The sequence below is a fragment of the Lepisma saccharinum genome, chromosome 8, assembly GCF_977018435.1.
Source record: "Lepisma saccharinum chromosome 8, izLepSacc3.1, whole genome shotgun sequence".
Taxonomy (NCBI): Eukaryota; Metazoa; Arthropoda; class Insecta; order Zygentoma; family Lepismatidae; genus Lepisma; species Lepisma saccharinum.
The window spans coordinates 79,340,178-79,361,577 of NC_139236.1; the positions used below are offsets into that span (position 1 = coordinate 79,340,178).

Consider the following 21,400-nt stretch of genomic DNA (forward strand, 5'->3'; position numbering starts at 1 on the left):
ACTCGGGACACCTTGATTACAAGTCAAAGACGTTACCAGTGTGCTATCAGTGAGACCTGATGTCCACTTGGTATGTTTGAAAAAGTAGTGTAATAAATTTGGTTTAGGTAACTTTTTCAGTATCATGAAGTCTCGAATGAGACCGAGGTCCTGGGACAGTAGGTCTCGCCTCGACAAATCTCGAAGGGTTTGGTTTCGTTCTCGTCTAGAATATCGAGACTAGGGTTGTGTAGGTATCATTCCTAACAAAATCTACAAAACTGGATATGAAATGTAGTTCCTCCATTGCTAAAAATGAAACAATAAATTTCATAGACAAGCATATCTACCTTCACTTTGAATACCTCTAGCTAGCACTGGCACTCTCTCTATAGGTATAACGAATATACACTTCTATTGGAGACTTACTCACATTATACAGTACGCATCTCTGTCCTTCCTCTCCCCTCACTCCATTCTAAATGATGTCGCAGCGGAGGTAACCCCCACTAGTGTCATGCCAAATGCCATGGCATAAATCAAAAGCTACGTCCCGACAACTCGCGCTTTGTTTTTGTTTGAAATATAAATAAATGGGGACTGTGTTCGCAACTGCCGTCATATGAATTAACGAAGTGTGGGCTGCCGTTTTTTTGTTGTTGTTGTTGTTTTTTTACCCCTACGCATGCTATTAATTCTAATTTTCGCCACGCTCGTTGCAATACAAATTGTTATATACTGATACCTTGCATAAGATATCATGATCTCGTGGCCCATTTAACGTCTAGTGTTTACCTGCACAAAATTTGCAACGATATCCTTCACATACAGGGTGTTCCAAAAGCCAGCTTACCGAAAGGAACGCAATTCATTGTCGGATGTTACGGAGCTGTAATACGTAAAAATAGGTAAAAGTCAGTACATATCTGCGCGAGAGCAAGGGAATGTGCTTACGAAAGATGTTCAAGATGTGTAACTTATTGTTCTTTACAAATGTTACAACGACACAGGATTCTCGGGATACTTTTTACGCAAACATTTCAGGTAGTTTTATCTACATCAACCAATCTCATCGTCGTGATTTGCCGCAAGTGGCAGAAAACGCTAAAAAAATAAAAGCTAAAGCAACAGGTAGTCAAATTTACGACACCACCAACAAAAATAACAGGCCTGCACAAAAATAATGTACTTTCAAAGGAACATCCCACACGTCATATACGGTTCAGTCTCGGCCAACCCTTTTGCACGAAGCACGCTTTCATTTAAAATTTGCTTTTCTCTACTAATTTCTACCACCAGTAACTGCAACTGAGTAACGAAAACTGTAACTGTAACTAGTTACTTTTTAAAAAAGTAACTTTCCGAACACTGATTTAGCCTAACAACAAAACCTTCCCCGGTGACGTTAGAAAGCAAGGTTGTCCTCGCGTTTAGCGAAAAGATAAGACCCGACCGTTCGATAACGTCTGCATTGGCATGAAAATTCCTCAGGAGTTGACAACATATTTTCGCTTTTTAACTAAATGAAGAGGCAATGCACATAATGAATCACCACGAGCCATCACAAGTGGAAAATTCCAAAGTTCAGAGGCGGGCGTACACGGATTGTTAGTTCTGTAGCATTATAAACATTTATTACCAAGTGGTTACAAGACATCAAGTTTTATAAACTTTGAAAATTCTTTTAGATCTTTTGCACTGCCGCAGCATCACTGAGTAACGACAGAGATGTCTTAGCTCCATGCGTTTTACTTCCTTCATGGACAATTAAGCCGTTCCTAAACTGCTTATACCGGCTAAACTTCACATTGCTCTATGTAGCTTGCTAAACTAGGGTTCGGCTGGCAGGAATTCAAAATCTCATGCTGAAACTGAATCTCGACCCAGAACTTGCTTGCCGGCTTTCGATTGTTATGTCCACTCTTGTTCACATAAAATAGCACATTTTATAAGGCTGGACAGTTATAGTCCTGGGAGTGGTCTCTATTAGACTTACGGCATGCTGGTAACATATGTGTGCATTTGTAAAGGAAAACTGCCAAATGAGTCCCTCTCAACATTTCGATTAGAGAAATCTGTTTCCAAACTTCGTTTACTAATAATATTCATCTTCCAAATCATGTCTCCCGAACCTCGATTGCAGTATACTCTTCCCGAAGCTAATTTCCAGTATCCTTCTCGCCCCTAGATTCCACTACTGACTTCTTCAACCTAGAGTTTAGTATTCCTTTTCCAAACCTACATTCTAGTACTCGCATCCGAACCTAGATTCCAGTACTCGCTTCCTCAACCTAGATACCAGTAATCGCTTCCAAAACAAGATTCCAGTACTCGCTTCTATAACCCCTGTTTCCAGCACTCGCTTCCAAAACTTGATTCCAGTACTCGCTTTCAGAACCTCTATTCCTCAAACTGCTTTCCAAATCTCGGTTATAGAAACTAGTTTTCCAAACCTACATTCCAGTACTCGATTCTCAAGACTCGACTGGAAAACCGGCTATTCAAATATCGATTACACAGCTCTTTCATAAATCTCGATTCTAGATATCTAAAATTCGCTCCCGAATCCGTGATCCATCACCTAAACCTTAAATCCTACATACAAAGCCAAATATTTAGATTCTGACACGCCCATCCAATGAATAAACTTCAGGCCCTTTAAACAAACGAGGCTGATTACTTACTTACGACACTGATCCTTATCCTCCAAGTTCATTTTTAACACCACAAAATCAGAAACTTACTCTTTTTCTTCACGAGGTGAACAAATAAAGCCGCCGCTGCACAGTTTACCTTGCCGTTTCCAACTTGAATTACTCAGATAATTGCAGTCAAACACGTGTCTTAATAAAATCCACTCGCGCACAACTACTGTACACCCCTCACATGACGTCACACACTATATTTCTGAATCTTCCCGTGGCGAGATATTTCTGGAAGGACAACACATCCATGAGACTCATCACTGAAGCAGCAACACATCCGAAATAACTTGGTAAATGATTGAAAGGCGCTCTCAACAATTCACCATCCTATGTTTACAAAAGTATTCGGTAAACTGAATATTTATCATTATGACTAACGGCGCTTTAACATTGTGACTATTATCTTACAAATTATGCACAAATGACACCACTATTCACTAAGAATAGAGAACTCTTGCAGCTATTTTCAGTGCAATGAAGTGATCATGAATAATGCATTTGCATTTCTTTATAAGCGTCGTTTTTCGGCCACTTTTGGCTAATTGCGACTATGAGGATGAGTGATCACACGAATGAAGAGACATTCTCAAAGTACACCGTTAAGGCAGGTCATTTCATAAAACTTCAAGCTGCTTCTTAGTATACAAATTACGATCATAGGTGATAATTTTAAGGTCACTTCCGAGTGTATTCAGGTCACCAATTTCCGAGCTCTGATGATAAAAAATGTCTATAGGCCAACAGATCTACTTTTGTGGAGAGACGATGCTCATATTACGAGGATGAAACCAATATGTGTTTATATCTATCTGCTTGATTGGTTTTATTTTACTTCGCTTTTTGTGTCTCTTTTGGCTAATTTGCGAAGATGGGAATGAGTAATATGATGTAATTGATGAACTGACAGTCACAAACATTCATGTCCAGTCCGGGATTCGAACCCGGGACCTCTAGCATCGTAGCGCGATGTGCTAACCACTCCGCCACGGGGACCGGCGTTTATATCTATCTATATATCTATATACAAACAGTGTGTGTGGGGTATTTCACGTACCCACACTACATTTTTGGCAATAAAGTAACTATTCTACTGATAGTAGTCAAGCAACATTTTTTTCTGAATTAAATTAACCTTTTAATATTCTAATGGAGTTGAAGGAGAAATGTAACATTTAAAGGAGAAATTGATTGTTTTTTGGTGTTACGGGTGGGACACAACACAAAACAAAAGTAAATCAAAAAATTTAAAATAAACGAAAAATATGTAAAATGGCTTACACTTTCTAACTGAATTTATATATTAACATTTAATGTTTATTGTATTTTCCGCGCGTATGACGCTATCATCAACCAATTCCACCAACTGAGTGGTTCAACACAATCTTGCTGCAAAGAGAAGGGCCAATATTTTATGACGTAATTGGAGGTTAGGTTCCATAGTCTAGCTGTCACGTGAAAGAACCGGGTTCGATTCCAGAGGTGGTTGATCTCGGGTTGGAATTTTTCCCTTAATGTGTCTTCATATGCGGCTCAAGCAAGGGCAAACCCAGCCTGTCAGCAAATACAAAACGTTTCCTACCGTCCACAGTGGAATCACTAGAACGAAGGGTTGCCATGGTGACGAAGAGACAGAAATATCATGTGACGTGTAATTTGATCTCGCTCGATTATGCTTCTAAGGAGTAAAATGAGATGTCTCTACTTACACTCGGAAGCGGAAGAGCTGTATTGTCTTCTCTGAAACTCAATCCAGTAATATTGCTTACGCTAACAGGTCGTACATTGACAAATATTTTCGTCTTTCATTCGGACCGTTATCTACTGCATAAGTGAACTTTGAAACAATGCATCAAAAGGTAACAAAAAATAATTTCCAAATAAAGAGTTCTCCAGAAATGTTTCGTTTAATAGCAGTACCAAGACTAGACTTAACACAGTCTTGTCTTGTCAATTACAAAACCTGTCTTGGTATGATCAGTGGCTACGCAAGGGGGAAAAAAACCAGAACCGGGGGAGCAGTGGCGTGCCCAAGGGGGGGTTGATGGGGGTTATGCCCAGGGAGGTGCAGTCTGGCGTTCGGAAAAGTTCGGAACCATTCGTAAACCTCCACGGATGACGTCAGCCACGGGACATCTCAAAGACTAGCACCAGCAACGGCATAGGAATTCACACTTCTTCCATGTTTTGGAAATAAATTTGTTTTAAAAATCGAATGAATGTTCTGAAGTGTGTGTGTGTGTATGTACATGTATATGTATAGAGCAGACTATATCTAGTAAACTGTGTCGCTGAAGGTTAACTATCAATAGAATTAACATGTAATGAAAAGCGGGAAAGCCGGCTCGGAGGTGGAGGAGAGGTTTGTTCAGAATTTTCTATTTGAGTGGTGTTTCGTGTTTATGGGGGTGAAATGGTATATTTAGAGCCAAAATGACCACAAAGTTGTCCTTTTTAAAAAATTGTGTGAGGTGTTAAGGCGAAGTTGGAGGTTAAATCACTGGGGCCGAGACATTACAACTTCATGTTTCATAATCCAAAAGTTACTTTTTTAGCACTTTCATCCCGTAGCGTCTGCAGTTTATTTATTTGTTCTTCAGCACATTTTAATTTCTTTTCAGAGTTTCCAACTTACTATTTTGTTGGAGATTGGGCATATTGGGTATATTTCCAGTACTCAAAGTCTCTGAATTATGTGCCATGCAAATTATTTTGCGAGGAGACAACTCTTCAAGTCTTTACACTGCTCGCTTTCGAATCTGAAGTTTATTGGCACGTCCACTTCGATCAATTATGTCATTTGGCTGTTGAACACTACTACAATAGTACAATTTACCACACAACCAGGCAAATTTAAAAATGGTACAGCGTTTTTATTAAGCTGCGGTCAACGCAGGTAATGGTCAACAGTTCTGCTTTTAAGTTCGGTTCGTAATCGGCATCCAGAAAATGCGCTGAGCACACTGTCGCTGTTGTGGTGTTAACAGGATCTAACCTCTTACACTTTGAACGTGAAATCGGGAATTTTTTTACCACTTGACTCCTCTGTTTCCATGCTCTAACTTTGTGTGCAGGAACCATCTAAGTACGTGTTTTTTTTTTCTATTTCTTCTGATCAGACATCAAACCATCTGTGTACCAGAAGTGTTTTTACGAAGCTGTTACACATGCACGAGATGGACAATCCACTCGACAGCGCGAGATTCAAACTGTGGGCATGGGCTGCGAACTGGACACAGACAGTTCTCGAATATTTCTCTCCGATTCGAGCCTGAACACCACTAATATGTCTTGTCCTCCTATGTTTGCAGCTCTTATAAAAGCAGAAACCCACCAAATTGTTCATATTCAGGCGTAAGCACTAGCAAGTGTTCAAATGGTCTGGCACAGCTTCCTCAGTCTTGTCACACATCGGCACGAAACAAAGGAAGTCTTCTAGAATACAGCTGGATCACGAAAGAATTAATGCACAGTGAAAACCCTTCCTTTCCCAACACATCTAATGTTTCGTCTCCCAATATGATTAAATGCTTACTCATTTATCTCCAGTGACGTGCCCAAGGGAGGGTTGGTGGGGTCATAGCCTCATTTGAGCCAGTATTCCTTTAAAACATTAAAGTCAAAGACAGGAAAAGATGGCAAAATGAGGACTGGCCACCAAAAATAGTATACGTAACCACTTTCCCTTCCGAAAATCCTGGGAACGCCACTCGTTATATCGGACACATTTTTTTAAAATCAAGTCACCAGAAGTTTTTATGATTTCGTATTGGAGACTGAAGTAAAGCGCCTTGTACACGATCAAATAAATCATGAACAAGTCCTTGAATTGAACGCTTGAAAGGAAATGATGTCAGAGACAACGCCATTTTTCTAATTGGATCCACAGTCCAGTCATAGAATATCTATTTAGGAATGGTTCTAATGAACGCATATTTATATCCTCATTATATTCTAGAACCTTCCGCAGATAAACGATTCATAAATATTGCCAGTAGTTAGACTCCTCTTATTTACGAACATTCCCTCTCGCGTCTTCCAGAGATTAGAAATTCCAGCGAATCGCCCTACGTGTGGAGCTACCTTTGTTGTGCAGCTTCCAAATGCTGACAAGTCTCTACATAGAGCTCAAGTTCGCCACTTCAAAGCGCAAGAAAAGTTTACGTGCAATATTATCAACAACAGGGTTATAGAACATTCTCCGTCTTGCCTTGATAAGTATTTCTCTCCTTAAATTATCGTCATATTATTCAAGAAGATAAAAGACTAATTTTTAATGGTGTAAACTGAAAAAATTCCTGATGGGGCTCGAGCCACCTGATCCCCACCTTGGATACGCGCTAGTAACAATAACAGGGTTATAGAACATTCTCAGTCTTTTCTCGATAATTATTTCTCTCAAATTATCATCACATTGAAGAAGCCGAAATCCTAATTTTATCTAATGCAAACTGAAAAAAAAAAAACATCTGGAGAGAGAGGGTCAAGCCCCCTATGCCCCACTTTGGATGCGTGCTATTATCAATAACAGGGTTATAGAACATTCTCCGTCTTGCCTCGATAATTATCACACCACAAGAAACCAAAATCCTCATTTTATCTACTTTAAACCGAAAACTTTCGTGCCTGCTTTTCCTTACACCTACTGTATTTCTTGCGTTGTTCGGGCGCAAAGCAACAGCACAATTGCGCGGCATTTTCCTGAAATGTTATTGTTGTTGCAAAACAAATTCTACTATCACACAAGAACTACAGAAAAGGGAAATACAAGGCACTTTCACGCTCCCTCACATAAATGCAGATCCTAAAACAAGCGGAAAGGTCAGTGACAGCGTCACCCCTGTCCCGTGAGTGACGTCAGGGTTGGGACCGCCCAGGACCCTCTTTTTTCAGCTTCGGGAGGGAAGACTGCGCTACTTTCTAAACTATATTATATACTTACTTTGGTTATGCCGCCCTCTTTGGCCCAGTATTCCCCCCAAAAAGAACGTCAAAGGTAGGAAAATATGGCAAAATGATGGCTGACTACAAAGAAAAAGGAAACATAACCCCTCCTTTTCGGAAATACTAGGCACGCCACTGCGGGGGAGGCTGGGGGGGGGGCATAGTGACTGATTGGGAATATCCACAAAATATAAGAAATTCGGAAGTTAATACAAAGTTAATATAGAGAAAAGAAGCGATATATTTGGTTAAGCTTTCTCTTAACCACAAACAAAAAAATTAGTAGCTTTCTCTAAATTTGGTAACTGTAAATAAGTGGCCGATATTACTAAAATAATTTGGTTGTGATGACAATCAATCATTTCTATGTCGCCTGTTTAAACAAATGGTTGGTTACCAGAAAGTGGTTTTGGAATTTTCCACAAACATTTTTCTGTGTATGGTAATAAGGTATTCTTAAAAAAACTAAAAAAAACTAAAAAAAAAACTATGGAGAGCCAGTTTTCTGGGAACGCATTTAAGCTAACCGCATTTAGCGTCGCCATTGGATGCAAATTGTAAAAGCACTTTTTCAAACAAACTACAAAAAACATTTTCCCCATTAAATAACACTTTGAACCTGTCGATAAAATACCATGCTCTTTTGTATGTGTCAATTAGTCTCATAGTATTTTTTTCTTTAATTTTGAATTGTTGTTTTAAGTCCGCTTAATGCACAGAAAGGCTACCAAACAAAACAAAAACAAAAATATAGGCTAATCGGGACAGGACCTACAGATTAAAGTGGGATCTGAACCACTATGAAATGTGGCTCCACGGGAAATAGAATCCGGGACCCCTTGATTACAAGGCGACGACGTTACCACTACGCCTCGGGGAGGCCCAGCTTATACTATGTATTTCGAGACGAGACAAAACCGAGGACAAGACTAGACACTATAAAGTCTCGTCTCGACAATATCCCTAATACACTACGCTGCCAAAAAAGAACTCCCATTGTATTGTGAGCGCCACGTTTTTTGCAGATAGTTATACCTGAATTGAAAAAGTTAAGAAGCCTGTAATTCTATTAGCTAAATTTATGCAGCTATTATCAACTTCACTAACGCGTGAACAAGAAACCTAAAAAAAAACTAATTGGCAAATATTCCTTTGAACGAGACATATTTCTCACCGCTTATATTGTGGTTAGCCAGTCTGAAATTATTTGTCAATTATGAATATTACATCATCAGTGTTATCATTTTAAAAAATCTTTAAATCAGACAAATAGAAATTATGATTTTCTCTACGGTGCAACGGTAGTATACGCTGCAGTCATAATGCTTTATTCACGCATCAGAGCTTTCAATTATGACACCGTATGGCGCAAATTAGTTATGTTACGGGGTGTTATTAAGATACTTGGTTTCCTTCGTTAGCTGTTGTACCGGATCAGGAATGGATTTAACAAGAAAGAACAGCGACAGAGACACGCTATGGGAATTATCCAAGCTAAGTGAGTGCTTTGAGTTTTGTGAAGCGACAGACAAGCTTTGAAATTATCTCTCTACAGAAACAAGGATAACGAACAAAAGAATGTTCTGAATATTCGTTATCCTCTCCTCTTTCCTTCCGCTCATAGTATATTTCCTACTTATTTGTTATTTTATGTCGCTTTTCTACCTATTCGGTTTTTTGCAACGATGAGAATGAATGGATGAAATAGGGCTCAAACCTAGGGCATCTAGATTCGCAGCACGTTACGATAACTATACTCAGCTACAGAGGTCGGCTACTATATGATTGAAGTCATCACCTTCACAAATCGAAATTGTGAAATTTCGAAATAGTTCGAAATTGAAAGTGTATAATGCGCATTGTATTTGGCAAGCATTAATCATATTTATATGCCAGGGAGAGGGATCTAACAATTCTAACTGATTAACAACTAACATGTGAAAATAATATGTAAATTTTACACGAACTGCAAAGGGGTTTAGATAATACCCTTCCCAATTTCATCAGGAAATCAAATCCAAAATAAGCCCCTAAGCAACAAGGTAATTTACAATTGAAAATCGATATATACTGTGCCATTGTACATTTATAAAAGCATTTTTATCCATTTGTTCAATTACGACCGTTAGTGATATACGTAATTCGTGAAGTATGTGCAAGGCTGTTTAATAATAATCAAACCTCCACCGCCTTCATGACAGTCACAATAACATAAGGTATATATTATGGCCAATACTTTGAAATTTCAAGGTGTTTTATTTTTAACTAGAAATTGTGCTGCATCTATAACTCAGGAAACACTACTTTCCTTTAACAAATCGACAAAAAGTTAAAGTTCGAAATCTGAAATCACAAATTCAGGTGCCCTTTATTCAAATCAGAGACTGTGAAATAATACAGTTTGTTATCGAATTATTGGACTATTTATCTCTTAAAACTATCGACCAAGAGTTCTATAAGGGAACCGAAAGTAATATAATGTTAAAGTCCGGGTGTTAAAGAAGTTACACCTCACAGAAGCACAAAACCTCAATTTACTTTACATCTACACATCTTGATTGAAATATTCACAATTTGCTGAAGTTTCTAATAACGTGGATCATCATCTATGGAAGCACTTACAAGCATTACAAGGGAGCAATTCACGAAACTTAAAAAATATATTAAACTTATTGTTATTACTCACTGAAATCATACAGAAATATGAAATCTTTGGAGTATATAGCGAAGGCATCATAATAAATTGACATTCTTCAATATCGACACAAAATTAAAACGCACACTCTCTATGGTTGATCACAGACTATTGATTAAACTGATCTTCATCTTCTATATATGTTGTTAGACCAATATTAAGATCTCTTTTACACTTACTGTGGAAGTTCATTTTTCATACATATTACTGCCCAAAAAAAGCATTACTATTGGATTTACCCATACACTAATCAAGAATGAGCGATAACATTACTGTGCACTTAGTGGTAATTAATGTTTTTTTTAGGTATCCGACATATTGTAGTTTGTTTTCTGCGCGCATTCAATCAAGTTTGTACAACTTCTCTCTTATATTTAGCCATTATTGCTTTTTCAGCTCTATTATACTGTTCAGGATCCGTTGTGAATTTGCTATATATTTCCAATTATAAGCGTTTTAGAAGAAAATTACTTGCTCTTTCGTTCTGCTTACCAAGCGCAAGTTTGAAATATTTTGCAAAATGATACTGCTTCTAACCAAAGCCAGCAGAGTTCACAAATGAAATTGTGACGAAATGCAAAGTTGAATATACTGTAGATACAATATGTATGTATGTATGAATTATTGTCATTTTACGTCGCTTGATTATATACACGAGACAATCAGGAATATTATCATAATTTTAAGTTTTAAGTAATTAATTTATTACATACTCGTTAACTGCCTTTGAATTACACTTGAAAAGCTTCGACTGGAAGAAAGACACTCCAGAATTGTTATTCCTAGGCCTAGATATAGGCAATGGGGGGTTTGCGGGGTTAAGCCCAGAGTCTCCAACCGTAAAAGAGCATTCTACTAGGAAAGAAAAAGTACTTTGAAATCTGGCAAACAAACATAACTCGCCTTAACAGTTACAACCAAAATTATATGAGGTGTAGATGACGATGTTGTTTGGCCAGGGCCTTCACATATATAAATCTGGTGTGGTTATTTCGTTCAAATTTGTGGGAACCAAGAAATTTACGTCGTAAGCGAATAAGCCGAAAAGTCCCAAACACAGAAAGCAGTAAGCAAATGCACAGGGTTTTAACATGAATACAAATTACATCTGTATCTCTGTGGAGTTTTAACCTAACTTTGTAATTAACGTTCATCAAGCTTGCTGGCTTCCATTTCTCGCTGAATTTTATTTAAAAAGAAATTAAAAATTTGCATTCCTGTTGTAAAGTAACTAAACGAGAACTTCAAAGAGGACATACATCTTATCACCGAATGCTAAATGAAACAATGTTAAAACTTGGTTGTGAAGAATCCAGCATGCCACGTGTCTGCACATGGACTCCCGTATATCACCAACTGTGAATTACAGCTGAACTGGTACACATGCAGTAATGGTTCCCACAGCGCTTGCCAAAATTACACCTAATTCCCAACACAGAATAACCTCTCAATATACGTACATGGTACCTCGGCAACCCACAGACGAAAATCACCAGTTCACGCTCTCGTTTTGAAAATTACGTTGAGAAATGGGCGGATTTATGAGTTTCAGGCTACTTAAGTCTATTAAACTATTGATAATATCTTACAGCGAAAGCAAATCACACGAAGATTCACGTGAAAGGAATTCTAAGCATATGTAATTTTTCAGATTCTGGATTATCATAAAGGAAAATTCAAAAAACAGCTGTCCTGGGGTCGGTCGAAGGTCCAGTCGTAACGACCTCTATATTCTGAGTTCGTACGGTGAATGGTTTATACTATATTTCGAGACTCAAAAGGAGATCCTGGCGTCGTAGCACGGAATGGTTAACAGAGCTCGCTTTGGCATCAGGAGTCCCGGGTTTGAATCCACCGGCGTAGACATGGGTGTTCTTTGTGAGTTGCACTTCAACAATTTCATCATATCATTACGTATCCTCATCGTTGCGATTAGGTAAAAACGGCAAGAAAAGCGACGCTATAATAACAAAAATCAAATCGAAACGAAACAGACACTAAACTTACCATTCGAGTGATTTTGTTTATTTTACTTCACTTTTCTGCCACTTTTGACTAACCGCGAAGATGACGATAAGTGATGATATGATGAAATTGATGAAGTGAGACTAACAAAGAACAACCATGCCCAGGCCGGGATCCCTGGCTTTGTAGCGCGCTCTGATAACCACTTCACTACGGGTATCGCCACTTCAAGAACAAGAGGGGTGTTTATTGTATGTTTTGTTATTTAATTTTGCTTTTCTGACACTTTTAGCTAATCGTGACGATGAGGATGAGTAGATGAAATGGATGGACACTCACAAAGACATCCATGACCACGCCGGGACTCTTAACTCGGAAGTTTCTAGTCACCGAGCCGGATGTTTACAAATCGAGACGACACCGAGATACTTCCGAGTCTCGTCTCGTCTCGATACTACCCCTTAAAAAATATACATAGTGCTCATTCATGAATTCGAACTTCCACACGTTGCAAGCAGATGTCGCCGAAGCGAGATCAGGAAACGCACTAAAACCACCTATGAACGGGTCGCTGAATGAAATCGTCGAACCGAAGGAAGGAAACCGCGATAATGAAATCCACTATGCATATAAACAGAACATTTCTTGTGGCACTGCACAGCTGCATGCTATTGCACTCGGCATCTGCCTGTGAAGGCATGCACTGGTGAAGCTCTTTCCAGCAAAACATGTTACTTCATTGCATTCACCACCCCTCCCAACTGGTGGCTGGCCTTGAGAGAGATTTATATCCGCCAATTGCCTGCGAGGACGGGGCTGCAATCGCAGTTGCGAACTAAATTCTGGCCAATGAACATCGGCTGTCCTGTAGCAACGTTGCCAATTCATCTTTCATGATTTCCTTTTAGTTTATATATATTTTTTCCTCCCTGGGGCAGAAATTACTTTATTATGCCTTCTAAACAGGAAGTCCCCAGCGCTAATATAATATATAAGTAAATAAATAATGAATGAATGGTTTATTTCTGCCACTTTTGGTTAATTGCGAAGATGAGAATGGATGGTGATAAAATGAAACTCAGTCGCACACTAAACAAGCCCAACAGAAGATTATACTGGCTGTGATCCCACATATCAGAGCCTCGCTATAGCCTGCAAAATGCACTCCAGGGCGCATTACGTGGAAGTGAGATTGACATTTTGGTGTCTTTAGAAAGGAACACCCATAAGTAAATAAATAATAAGATATCCAAGAAAAAATACTACAAGGTCAGATTCTCTTCGTACTTACATTTTTTCTTATTTTGTGTCACTTTTCTGCCACTTGTGGTTATCGCGACAATGAGGATGAATGATGATTCAATAAAGAGACACTCCCATGCAGGCCAGATTTTAAACCAAAAACCTTTCATGTTCCCGGCACACAAGACTTTCTTCATTCGAAAGAAGTCGCTCATTTTACGAACAATTAAATTCAAGACTCTTGGGTTATTTGCAAATTACATGTCGACCTTTTTTGTTGGCGTGAAACTCAATTGCCCGTTCAACGATCTACCCCGCCCCTAACACCACACCACACTGCAAATTTGACGCTGAAGCGATCGGTGCCTTTGAGCCATTTCGGCAAATGATAACTTCGTTTGGCGCTGAAGCACATCAGTCAATACCGTTTGGTCTGGAAAATGCAGCCATTTCAATCAGCGAGGGTAGATGCACTCTGGCGGACTATTTACCCTAGGAATGCCTTGTGCGACGAAGAGAACTGAGTGAAATACGAGAAAAGTTCCCATGTCCTATTTACTATAAAGTGACGAATACGTTTTGTTCAATATAAACATGATGCAATAAGCAATAAGGGTTATCAAGTAACGCTACAAATATTATTAATTAATAAACTTTGTTAACAACGCAGATAACACGTATTTCTGTTCAAACAAATACAAATTTACACATAACTTCAGGAAGGATCCACGGACCCCCTAAAAAATATAAGTCCAAGATAAAATACGCAAAATATCTTACTGTTGTTAATATGAAGATTATTTATTTCTGCAGAACATAAATGAAGGTAAGATTATATTACGATTATGCAGATTTACGTTGAGTGCGAAAATCTATGCCTGCTGATAAAAACATAATCAGGGACGTTATTTTTCATCAGCTGGAACTATCAACCGCCTTTCGTAATAAATAAATCATCCATTTTTAAAAAAGAAATTTACTTCTTTGGAGGGATAGCTGTTTTTACACATGTGGTGTTCACAAATAGACATAACATGTACTGTTAACAATAATAATAATGATTATTATTATCAGACATGTAAATATTATTGGCGTAATTGTAAACGTTTAATATTTTTCTAATATTTGTTTTCTTAGTACTTGTATTCTCATTGAACAAACAAGCGGGGTTAGAACTAACTACAAAAAAATTCCCTACCATTTTTCATAATTTTAAAACAGATTTTCAACTAATTGTTACGTAACAATAAACGATGCTAAAATTAAGAAACGAACCATTATCTTCAACCTGAACTTCAAACTTCATTCACGTATTCACTGAAACAGAGATAAACCCTTATCAAGAACAATGATTAAATGCGATTAAATAGAGGCTGTATACCATTCAACGCATAACTACATAACTACCCTATCATATAACTGAATAAGAAACAAAATTGCATTCGGTAGACTCTTTCTACATAGAAGATGTACCTGCATTGAAAATTTCGAAGTACTCCTATGCGTGTTGCACTTCCGTGGTACAATATCACAGTTTTTCCTGTAGCCGTGACGACGCACATGACGCCTATAGAATGAAACCCTTGGGTGAAGACTTTATGCTCATCCTGTATTTATAATTCACGGCCCTAAGGGGTGGTGCTCTATAGATTGCGTAGAGCTGGAGGGACACAACATACGTGTCTGGGGCAAACAAAAACAATCCACGATTTGCTTAAAGGAGAACGGTGCGACATAAACCATCAATACTGTCGGTGCCAGGCCAAGAAGCCTTGCACGCAATAAAAACTTGCGTGACGCATAAACATTGCAGATTATTGCGAAAAGTCGTGAGTTGCAGAAGCTATATCTTAAGATCAGGTGGCAATTTTCTGTTTAGTTATTGTTCTTGCAGAAAAAACCTCAAGAGCTCTACATGTGAAAGTTCGAACACGTGGTGTGTGACGCAAAATAAGCAGACAGACTGACTCGTACTAACGCGTCTTGCGTTCAGCAAGGCCAGATCAATACTCGCACACTACACATTGCGTATTGCGGAGGCCAACAGTTTCCGCCTTATATCGCCGTCTTGTAGGTTATGTAATCTTTTTTCTGCGCCAGAGAGTTAACTTAGCACGACGGCTTTTTAATGGGACAATCACGGAACCCAAGTACGACGTATGAATATTGCAATGGGCAATATGCAGTGCATAATATGAAATTATTATGCTATTGGGAAACCTAATCCTGTAATATGGTTGCAAATCAGTTTCCAAGTAGTACAAGGCAAGGTGCGAAAGCCTTGGTGGATAGGGAGGGACTCCCCCACCAACAATCTTGTCCCAAAAAATCCCCATACCAAAATTTCAGGGGAGGAGAGATTTTGTTTTAACAAATATAAGCACTTAGTTTTTGCTTCAAATATACTCTACTAAGAATCATATCGAGAACACACATAAAGAACAAACGATAATGTGTACTCAGTGCGTGTTTGTGACTGTTGCATGCTTTCTCTCTCTCTACCAAGAGATCTACACCAATAACAACATATGCACAATAAAAGTAAAACAAAGATGCAAGACAAATCTAAGGAAATCAAATTGGTGGATAGGCCTATTAATAGGCAGCAAAAATTACCCAAAAAGTGATACATAATAAAACCATTTTAATTATTTTGTAATTAATTAACATTTTTAACCAATTGGTTTGCTACATTATAAATATGTATAATATAATATATAATAATTCATATGTATAACCGTTAGGTTTTTTTTGATTGTGTTAATATTCTAAGTCCACTTTATGCACAGAAAGGCTAATTCGGACTGGACCTACAGTTTAAACTGAGATCCGAACCAACATGTGCCTCCACAGGGTATCGAACCCGGGACCCCTTGATTACAAGGAGGCGACGATAAATCCGTTAGGGAAATTGCTCATCGACATAATATTCGCAGAAGAGCTATCCACTTCAGCCATATGGTTCCAGACTTATACGACACACTATATATAAAAAATCAAGACTCCAGCAGGTTGACGATTGAACAACAAAATTTCACTGTTGGCTTCCGAAATCCAGCAACAAGAACAGACACAGAAACAACTAAGAAGACAGGACAAGGAGGAGGGAGAAAAACGAGGTTAACGACGTACATCCAGTTTTTCTTCATTCATTTGTATTCGTGGCGAAGAGCATTGGGTAACTTGTACGACGATCCGAAGTAGGGAATAGCCTACTCGCATGCCTTTGGTCCAGCTTAGGCGCGTGGAGGATATCTTATTGAGAATTACAAAATAGAAAAACAAGCACACCCTATCAGGTAAAAGCGTTTAGTTCACCTTGTGCTCAGATAGGCTAATTGGGATTGGGCCTATAGTTTAATGTGGGATCCGAATCACAGTGCAATGTGTCTTCACTGGGGATCGATTGATTGATTTAGTTTATTTTACTTCGCGTTTTGTGCCTCTTGGCTAATTTACGAAGATGGGGATGAGTGATGAAATTGATGAATGGACATTCACAAACAACCAAGCCCGAGCCGGATTCGAAACCGGGACCCTTGGCGTCGCCGGATTCGAAACCGGGACCCTTGGCGTCGCAGCGAGATGTGCTAATCACTCGGCCACAGGGTCCAGCTGGGGATCGAAACCGGGACCCTTTGATTACAAGGCAACAGAAATAATACTACGCCATATGGGAGGCCCTGCTCACGATCTGGTATCCGTAGAAAAAAATCTAAGAACTTTAAAAAAAAAAATACGCCGCTTTCTGTGTCTTTGGGCTTATTGCGACGATGATGAATAATTACACGAAACTGAAGAACGCTTACACACACACACACACACACACACACACACACACACACACACACACGCACACACACACACACACACACACACACACACACACACACACACACACAAACAAACGCGCGCGCCAGACGAAGACTTACAAGTAGAACTTTCGTTGATAAAATGACCATAATGGAGGATTTTACTAGAAATTCTTGATATTTATATTATATAAAATTAAGGAAAAAGTGCTATATAGAAATTTGTTACAAGAATTTAAAGTTAAGAGTCCTTGTAATAGTCGAACTATTAGGCTATATAAAAAATATATTTATGTTAGACAATAGTTATTTGCTCAGCCAAATACAATTCACTACGAGATGTAATTTACGTTGTCGAAACATACTGATTCCTAACATACCTAAATCTCAGAAATGTAAGAGCATGTGTAGAATGTGCGATTTGTATAATACGCTTACAAATAAAAGGTTCGCCCATAAAAATAAACGAACTTTTTTTTTAGGAAAGAAAACAAGTAATTACCTTCAAATGACTTTATCACCTTCAAAATAATCACCAGAGGAGGCAATACACTTTGACCAGCGTTTGTACAGGTCTTGGAAACACTGCTGATAGTCATTGACAGTAAGTGTTAGCAAAATACGCGTAACATTTAATTTAATGTCCGCGACGTCGTCAAATCTTCGCCCGTTCATAGCTATCTTAAGCTTGGGAAAAAGGAAAAAATCTACAGGCGATAAGTCCGGAGAATATGGAGGGTGAATGATCACTATCATTGAATGCTTAACAAGTTATTGTTGTACAAACAATACGGTATGAGGCCGAGCATTATCGTGTAACAGAAACCATTGCCCAGAATCACAGAGGTCCTTCCTAACCAGCTTCATCCTGTTTCTGAGTCGAGGAAGCACTTCTTTGTAGTACCACTGACTGTCTGATAGTTGCTGCGTGGTTAAACGTCTACCACCTCTCACCAGTGCACGAACTGTCTCCATTTCATTTCATTCCTTGATCTTGGTTCATCCTCGACACTTTCACGTCCATCTTTGAAACGATTGTACAGTGGGATCCATGAGTATTACCGTGCAAATTGTCCATGACTATTTTCATTAATTTTTCTCTTACATCCTATGTGTTTTTAAGCGATGGATTTTTATGTATGCTGGTGAAGAAGTTGTCAACAGCTTGTTTTGAGTTTTCTTTTAATTCTTGAAGCTGTTATTGGGTCAAATAAAGTGCACGAACATGGTGATGGACAATTTGCAAGGTAATACTCATGGATCCCACTGTACCAGTCATACACCTGGGTTCTTGATAATGCTGCATCACCCATATCTGCCATACTGCCCATATCATCTGTAACGTTTCGGTAACGATTTAGCCGGATCCCACTTTAAACTGAAGGTCCAGTCCAGATTAGCCTTACTGTGCATAAAGTGGACTTAAAACACCAAATCAATACAATCCAATCCATCTTGGTACGCGTATTTTGTACGACGCCTGCACACGACCTGCATCTGACGCACGCTTGTGGCTTGCCCCGATACCGACTGCCTATAACAGGTTGAAACATGCACTGACGGGAAGTTTAGATATAGCTCTTTGCAGTGTTGCCAGAATACGGTACCTTTTAATTTGCTTTGGTTCTTTTCTTTTTGACAGTTTGGTTTCTTTATGGGCGGACCTTGTAATACCCACATTTCTCATTGCCATTCAAAATTTATAAAAAATGATACAATCAACATTATGAATGCAAATACATATATCACTTATACACTCCTCACAAAAAGTTTGGAATATTATTATATTATCAATAGGTGATAGGCAAGGTGGCTATCGCCTATTGTCTAACATAACAATATTGCAAACTTTTTGTGAGGAGTGTATATTCTACAGTTACAAAGGTGTATGAATCCGATAAATGTCAGTGTTGCTCAGGTCTTTGTTTTTGTACAGTGAATGACAAGCGAAGTATTCCGATTAGTCAATTTGATTACATGTGGTTATTTACTTGATTACCTGTATCATCGATCGATGTATGTCTGTATGTTTGTTAATTGTAGCGGTTGCATTAAAATTACTTGTGATTGGAGGTTCCCCTCTGTTGAGGACAGTAACTAATTAAATAAATAATGGCGGTATTAGCAGATAACACTGCATGCAGCCTAGAATTTGCCACCACGGAAATGCTGATTATATTTTCATTTCAATACATTGGTAAGTGTTTACATTAAATATATATAATTCCATAGGTTGTACAATTCTAAACTATGTGAGTAACTGTATGAAAAGTGACAAACTTGCCTGTCTTCGTCGAGGTACTCTGGGGAAATTTCTTGGAGTGAAGTGGCATCCTAATCTTACATTGATGATTCGATAAAGTGACTTTGCTCTATATCTATGCTTCTTGAGTAAAGGTATGCTAAAAACCTGAGAAGTTCATTGTTGGATATGGGTTGGGGGAGAGAGAGAGTAATAATACTTTAGAACCCAAAGGGGGAGTTTCGACATAGTATCTTTGAATTTGTATTTTTCATTATTTTGCATTGCCTTTCTGTCTACATTAAACAAAACAATGATAAATGATGAACCGGTTACATAAATAAAAAGCGAGCAAACATTGTGCGCTACCCAGGATTTGAATCTTGGATCAATGAAGTATGAATAGTACTTGCAAAAAAATTCCACATGAGAGGAAAATGAAAAAAATATTGCCCTATGTAGAAATGTTCTCCTGACATGTACGTTTGTAATTGATGAGTTGGTGTGCATGTGCTCGCGCGGTTTTAACATGTTGAACGGGTCGGTTACGCGAGCGTGACAACTTTCGATACAAACAAGATTGCATGCAGTGACGGAATGCATGTATCGACCACAAATAATGATTAATAGAAGCCGCTCTGTAAACATATGTCTGGGACAATGATTTGTTGATGTCCGTTACTACAGTATTGTGTACACCAGCATTGTAATTCAGGAAAACGACAGTGAATGAGTACAAATTATGGATGGATGTTCGAATCCAAATCTGTATGATATAAACACAATTATATTATCCCAATTCCTAATCCCTAATCCGATAATCTGATCCTGAAAACAAATGACCGAATCTTCAATTTCCGGCCCTCTATCCGAACCTTGGATTCCGGATTAGCTATCGGTATCTTCAGTTCTGGATCAGCTATACCAAACTTCATTTCCGGATCAGCTACTCGTATCTGGAATTCTGGATCAGCTATCCGAATCTTGATTTCCGAATCAGTTATCAGATTGTTCAGTTCTGGATCAGTTATACGAATCCTGAATTCCGGATCCGCTATCCGAATCTTGAATTCCGGATCAGTTAACCGTATCTTGAATTCTGGATCAGCTATACTTATCTTGAATTCTGGATCAGTTACCCAATCTTGAATTCTGGATCAACTATTCTAATATCGAATTCAGGATCAGCTAACCTATCTTCAATTCTCCCGATCAGCTATCCAAATGCTGGAAACAATGTCCAAATCTTCAAAGATTAAGATCAGCCCATCCCTACTCTAAACCTGTTGTGTAGACATATTGGTCACAATCTTTATATTTGTTAACAGAACGATATTCATGATTAATTATTTGGACTTTTAACCACAGTTTGGTTTTATATACAGACATACACGCATACGCTCTCCAGCATTTCAGAGACTAGTTCTGTCTCGAAGGAGTCTCTGAAATGTTGGTGTGCGTATTGTAAACAGTGGTTAACCGTCCAAACAGACCATCAAGCAGCAACCACCACTGATCAGGTTTTTTAAAAAACTAATATTGTTGGTACTTATATTTTACGTCGCAACGATGAGGGTGAATGATAATTATGAGAAATAGCTGAAAGGACAAAGGTTGGCATTTGTAAATCGAGACCCTTCCTTCTTGTCTGTTCTCGGTAGCATCCCTATAACCTAGCACTATTTCCTTTTCTCGTTCGTGGACGAATTTCACGCAGAACCCACATTTAATCCCAGATTCAATATCTCACGGGACAAGTGAACTAACAGTAAATATTTATATCAGGAAACTGGCAGGGAAAGCTGACATATTTTCCAAA

At 38.5% G+C, this 21,400-nt stretch overlaps 1 protein-coding gene across 5 annotated transcripts in view; it reads right to left on the reverse strand.

Annotated features, from left to right (window-relative positions):
- The window catches only part of capt (adenylyl cyclase-associated protein 1), a 91,177-nt gene that overhangs the window by 33,868 nt on the left and 35,909 nt on the right, over positions 1–21,400 (reverse strand). Inside the window, exon 1 of one of the 5 annotated variants that reach the window (XM_083127049.1) lies at positions 10,312–10,413. The exons of 3 other annotated variants lie outside the window; for them this stretch is intronic. In XM_083127049.1, the coding sequence (XP_082983175.1) occupies positions 10,312–10,375 (64 nt within the window). In that variant the 5' untranslated portion in view covers positions 10,376–10,413. Of the gene's footprint in view, positions 1–2,723; positions 2,792–10,311; positions 10,414–21,400 lie in introns of those variants that run through there. One more of the 5 variants, XM_083127054.1, reaches the window with a different exon arrangement.